General features: G+C 33.2%; 1 protein-coding gene across 1 annotated transcript; it reads right to left on the bottom strand.

Annotated features, from left to right (window-relative positions):
• Positions 1 to 2,973: 2,973 nt before the first annotated feature.
• On the bottom strand, positions 2,974 to 5,955 carry LOC136033953 (zinc finger protein 260-like). Its single transcript, XM_065714977.1, has one exon. It carries the CDS (start codon positions 5,949 to 5,951, stop codon positions 4,287 to 4,289), a length of 1,665 nt encoding a protein of 554 aa, XP_065571049.1. The 5' UTR covers positions 5,952 to 5,955; the 3' UTR covers positions 2,974 to 4,286.
• Between the last annotated feature and the right edge of the window lie 352 nt (positions 5,956 to 6,307).

Below are 6,307 nucleotides of genomic sequence, written 5' to 3'. Positions count from 1 at the left end.
TATTTTCGATTTAGATATTTGTTTAATAAAATAATATTCTAATAAATGGAGAACAGTTCAAGCGAAATGAAAAGGGAAAATATATCTAATCGAACTGTTAGGAAAGAAAATTTAGACATTGGAATGAAATATACAATTAAAGCAATAGAATGCGTGACAACTAAATATTGAAAGAAGATCTTTATCACTATTGTTTTTAAAGAATGAAATATAATTAAATTATATTTTTAATTACATAAAAAAATTTATTTCACAACACCTGTTTTGATCGTGAGGGTCATGATGGGATATTGTAAAAACGTCGGATATTTCGATTTAAAATGGTGTGAATTCAATTAAAAGGGGGCAAATTGGATTGATTAATTGTTTGATCCAGCTCTTGTTTTCACATTGTGAAAATGTATAAAAATGCGACCAAATCTGATTTCCAAGGACCTGTTTTCCTGTTGAATGTCGAAATTGCAAAGGTTCAAAATTATTGTGCTCTCTTCAAACAGGAATGCGTAACAGAAACAAGGCATTTTGAATAAAAGCGCTCAAAAATAACTCTTAACGTGGGTTAAACCTCTAACGAGATTATACTAAATACAAAGAAGAATATTATTTCGAATGTGCGCTTGTCAGACAGGAATGCTCAGTTTTGGCTCAAAGAAACGGGGTATTTTCATTAAAAGCTCTCAAAGATAACTCTTATTGTGGGTTAAATTTACCTCTAACGATTTTATGTGAAATTTGATATAATATAGGAATACAAATTTGATTTACTGCAGAATAGTTTTCCTAAATCCCGCCTATCACTTAATATTCACCCATTTTCCTAACCAGACATCTAATCTTATACATGGATCTTGCAAAACCACTTACCCAGTCTGTTGCCCCAAGTGAATATTTCTATAGCTCGTATGTGAGGACGTATCAAGTGTTTTTTTAAGGGGTAACAATTGAGGTTAGTCATTATGAAGATCATTGAGTCTTTTGAAAGATACCAAAAATATTACAGATATTAATGAAAGGGATCACGTCCTACTCCAAGTCCACGAGACCAGTTTGAATACTATCTCTTCCAGGTACAGAAGATCCCTTCATGTTCTTCAATTCCTTCAAAATATCCTCTTCTGGGATATTCATTATATGCTCGTCTTGGTTAGGTGGTTCTTGAAGGGTCTTACGTCAAATATACGTTTAATTTTATTTGTGATATTCCCGTTCCCACGTAGCCTTTTTCTTCTTTATTTCCTAAACAGTCTGGCCAACTTTCTGCAGGCAGTATTAACTGTACTGGCTTCTGTTTTCCTGAGTTATCCTTGAGACGTTGCCAAAATTTTCGATTATTACATGAATAAAATGCTATCCTAAGTTGATGTGCTTTCTGCTCTTCAAATGCTAGCTTTTTCAACCAAACTTTTTACTCTCTTCTCATTCCTTTGAAATCTCTATGTAGCTTATCATTCTTTTTTTGGCAGGAAATTGTCAACTTTTTCGCTGCGTGTTTCAACCACTTCCTCCGCATAGCAAATTCCCCGTCGAAAAACTCCTCTTTTCTTCTGTTCGTCTTTTTTCTATTTTGTGGCCTCTAGTGTACATAATTCTAGCAATTCTTTCGATGGAATCTTCAATTCTTCCTTCCTTTGCTATTTTACCACATGTTCCCATTCCTGCAGGAGCTCATCAGATGAAATATATATTTTTTTTTAATTTAATCTCTCTGTCCTGTTCTAACTTTAACGCCTTATTTAGCACCTCCTTCCGTATAATAGGATAAACGATTGTTTTAAAGCCTATTAAACACCCTTGATGAAGTGGGCAAGTGGTCAGATCTAGCCACTGACCAAACCTCAAATATATCTAAATATGCTATGGCACTATTTTCAAATAGCATACAACTGAATGACGCAATGCACGTGGCTGTTGGATTAGTGCTTATTTCAAATGCAAGATTTAGTCTCCTGTTCTAGATGCAGGAGTTGAGGAAAGTGGAAGGGGGATAGGCTGTTTAATATTAGTGGTGAAGCTGGCAAAAAAGGCAAGTTTATATTAAATTCACCATCACCTATATGAAAGCTTGTTTTCAATGCACAACTGTTGTTTGCAGTAACTCATTGCTGACCTGAGCTTAGGTCATTGCTGACCTAACCTGAGCGCCAGTCCGTAATTTTATGTTTATTTCATGTGCGTCTCTTGTATATTATTATATATCTTCATTGTCTGATTGTGTTTTATTTTGAAATTAACCGAGCAGTGTCGCTGCTAGATAGTAACTTTTCTTCATACAACTTGAAGAAAAATGTGCCCTTGAAGACTCAGAGCAGGCAAATACCACCTTTACTTTTTCCATTGGGTGTTTAGCGTCTATTATAAAATAAATAAACTGTCAGACACCTTGAAAACTCATTTTGTATTTTCTAACAAATGTTCCAATACACCTTTCCCCTGAAAGATATCCCTTTGCCCCTGACTCCCCGGGTGTGGACCCCCTGTTGCCCACACTATAAAAATGCTGGGCTCATGTCTTTGTGTGGAGTTTATTAGAGGTTGTATGTATAAGATAAAATCTTGCACAAAATTCAAATGCTGGCTTTGATATTATAAGCAGCCCATTAGTACTACCTATTAATAGGGAAAAGACTTTTCCTCGCCAACCTAGCCTTCCAAATTCAAAACTCCATGCAAAATTTATTCGATCATCGTGTCAATTTATTTAATTTAATATATGTATTTAATTTAATTAAAATTTTAATTTAGTTATTTATTTTATTATTAAATTTAATTTTGTTTTATTATTAAATTTATTTTATTATTATTAATTTATTTTATTATTAATTTATTTATTTATAATTAATTAACTTAATTTATTCAAATTTATTCGATTATCGTGTCAATTTTTCACTTTGCGTTCGTTTTAGTGTTGCACGCGATGACACAAAGACTGACATCAAAATAAACTAGAAAATGTCAGATTTAGGTTAGCTCATTGTCAACTATGTTGTTTTTTAATACGTAATTAATATTAAAAATTATTAATTTCCATATCTTAGACATTAATCGATTTTGAAATTAACTAATTAATTTTCTCTAAAATAATTTTCAGATAAAAGTTGAGCTTGCTTAAAACCGAAGACGGGCAGAAATAAAGATTTTTAATATAATTTAAACTTAAAGCGAGGAACAAAAGAAATAGAAACTAAAATGAGAAAAAGTTAAACTGGAACAAACTGATATCAACACAAACACGAGAAGGGATAACGTCCAGCATAACTAGATACTTTGGGCTTACTAAGATTGTAAATATTTCAGTTTTGGGTTACTCGTGGAAACCATATCTTTTGCTCAGACCTGACATTAATATAGTTTTTCACAACTCTATTTTGACTCATTTATTGAGTCAAATTAATTTTCTGGCCGAACTTTTTTGCATACTTCACATGTATCAATATATTTTGTTTATCCCCATTATTTTAATTATGCGGTCAAATATTGTTGTTTTTTAGCGTTTTTTTTTTTCGCATGGTTCAGATTTTACTTTATTTTTATTTTGTGAGTTCTCATATACAAATTCAAATTTGAAATCTGAGACACCTTGTATTTAAAACTTCTTCTCACATTCATTAGGTTCTTTTCCATTTTGGATTCTCAAATATACAGTTAAATTTATTTTTGAGAAGGATTCTTTGGCATAATTCACATTGATAGGGTTTTCTTCATTGTGGCTTCTTGTATGCATAGTTAGATTCGACTTCCAATAAAACGTCTTTTTGTAAGCTTCATATCCATATTTTTTTTCATCATTGTGGGTTCACATATTCTGCCTCAAACTGTATTTGCGATAAATTTCCTTTTTGATGTTCTGCATTCATAAGATTTTTCTCCATTTTAGGCTTTCTTTCATTTCATTCATTGAGACTATTCTCCGTTTCACCAGTGTCGGTTCTAATATACATAGTCAGATTTATGTTTGCGAAAACCTATTTTGGGAGAAATCAAATTTGTAGGGTTTGTGTTAGGCACAGTTAAACCTTGCTAGCATGAAAATTTCTTTTTGTATCCTTTACATTCATAAACGTCAAATAGTTCCTCTAATTTTCTCCATTTTGAGTTCTCGTATGCCGGTTCAAACTTGGCTTTTACGAAAATTTCATTTGACTTAGTTCACATTCATAAGGTTTTTTCTCCGTTTTGGGTTCTAATATGCTCAGTCAAGCCTGACTTCCAAGAAAATTTCTTTTTCTGCAGCATGATTCGATCTCTGGGTCCCGTATTACCAAGCTAAGGTCAAACCCACTGCGCCACTACAGGACCCTTTTTCTCCAGTGTGTGTGTGTTCTCCTATGCCGATTCAAATGTGGCTTTTGTGAAAATTTCTTTTGACATAATTCACATTCATAAGGTTTTTCTCCATTGTGGGTTCTAGCATGCAGAGTCAAACTTGACTTCCAAGGAAAATCCTTTTTGCATTCTTTACATTCATATAATTTTTCACCAGTGTGAGTTCTCATATGTGCACGAAAGCTGAATTTTCGAGAAAACTTCTTTTGACAGAGCTCACATTCATAGGGTTTTTCTCCATTGTGAATCCTCATATGTTCAGTCAAGTTTTTCTTCATATAATACTTCCTTTGACATAGGTTACATTCATAGGGTTTTTCTTCATTGTGGGTTTTCCTATGCGAAGTCAAATTCGGTTTTTGAGAAAATTTCTTTTGACACAGATCACATTCATAGGGTTTTTCTCCATTGTGGGTTCGAATATGTAAAGTCAAACCTGACTTCCAAGAAAATTTCTTTTTGCATTCCTTACATTCATAGAATTCACCAGTGTGGGTTTTCATATGTGCTGTGCGAGCTGAAGTCGAAGAAAATTTCTGTTTGCATTCTTTACATTCGTATAATTTTTCACCAGTGTGGGTTCTCATATGCACAGTCAAATGTGCCTTTTGAGAAAACTTCTTTTGACACAGCTTACATTCATGGGGCTTTTCTCTATTGTGGATTGTCATATGCATAGTCAAACTCAGCTTTTGAGGAAATTTCTTTTGACATAACTCACATTCATAGGGTTTTTCTCCACTGTGAGTTCTAATATGCAGAGTCAAGCTTGACTTCGAAAAATATTTCTTTTTGCATTCTTTACATTCATATAATTCACCAGTGTGGGTTCTCATATGTGTAGTCAAGGCTGACTTCCAAGAAAATTTCTTCTTACACTCTTTACATTCATATAATTCACCAGTGTGGGTTCTCATATGCGCTGTCCAAGCTGACTTCGAAGAATATTTCTTTTTGCATTCTTTACATTCATATTTTTCACCAGTGTGTTTTCTTATATGCACACTCAAACTTATCTTTCGAGAAAACTTCTTTTGACAGAGCTCACATTCATGGGGTTTTTCTCCATTGTGGCTTCTCAAATGCTGGGATAAACTCCATTTGGTAGAAAATTTCTTTTTGCATAATTCACATTCATATGGTTTTCTACCACTGTGGACTCTCATATGCCTATTCAAATTTGACTTGTTATAAAAACTTTTTTTGCATTCTACACATTGACGTAATTTTTCACCTTTGTGAGCTTTCATATACCAATTCAAGTTTGACTTATCGTTAAAATTCTGTTTGTATTTTACGCATTCATATGATTCTTTAGCAGTGTGGCTTCCCATATGAACAGCCAGTTTTTGCTTCTCAGAAAAATTCTTCAAACGAGTTTCGTGCAGATCATTTCCCTCACAGGTTTCAGTTGTGGCAAGAAATTCGTTAAATTCGTCTGTGAAACTAGTAGAGCCTGAAACTGGTTGCATTTTCGACTCTTCTAAATCTGTCACTTTTTCTATGGAATCGACTTTATTCCTTCGTGCCCCTTCTGGGACAACTACAAGTGTTGATGGTATGTCAACGCGATGATTTTCAAACTTTTTTAAGTCACAATTTTCGAATCCACTTGGATGGATAATCATTGCAGCAACTAGAATCTACTAATAAAGTGGGTCTTAAATAAGGTTATATATATATTTATAAGATGACGTTATTTATGACGTCAAACTACACGACTGAAAATATCATCATTTATGTAGTAACTTTAAAAGAGTGTATGAATACATAATATGACGTAACTGCGCCGTACTTATGACAACTGAGGATGCTGTCAAGTTTTCACTTACGGTGGTTCTGGCGTATCACGTTATGTCACTTTGGGATCAAGAATAGCGTCAAAATAAACTTGTTATACTTCCATTAATTAAAATTCTAAGAAAAAATTAGGTATTTCTGTCATTTCTTCAATGGTTTCTAAATATATGATTATGTTGATAAC

The sequence above is a fragment of the Artemia franciscana genome, chromosome 12 (genome assembly GCF_032884065.1).
Source record: "Artemia franciscana chromosome 12, ASM3288406v1, whole genome shotgun sequence".
Lineage (NCBI taxonomy): Eukaryota > Metazoa > Arthropoda > Branchiopoda > Anostraca > Artemiidae > Artemia > Artemia franciscana.
This window is presented reverse-complemented; position numbering and strand designations above follow the sequence as displayed.

Excerpts from the sequence above, each read along its gene's own strand:
- LOC136033953 (XM_065714977.1), bottom strand. The coding sequence starts at position 5,951 with ATGATTATCCATCCAAGTGGATTCGAAAATTGTGACTTAAAAAAGTTT.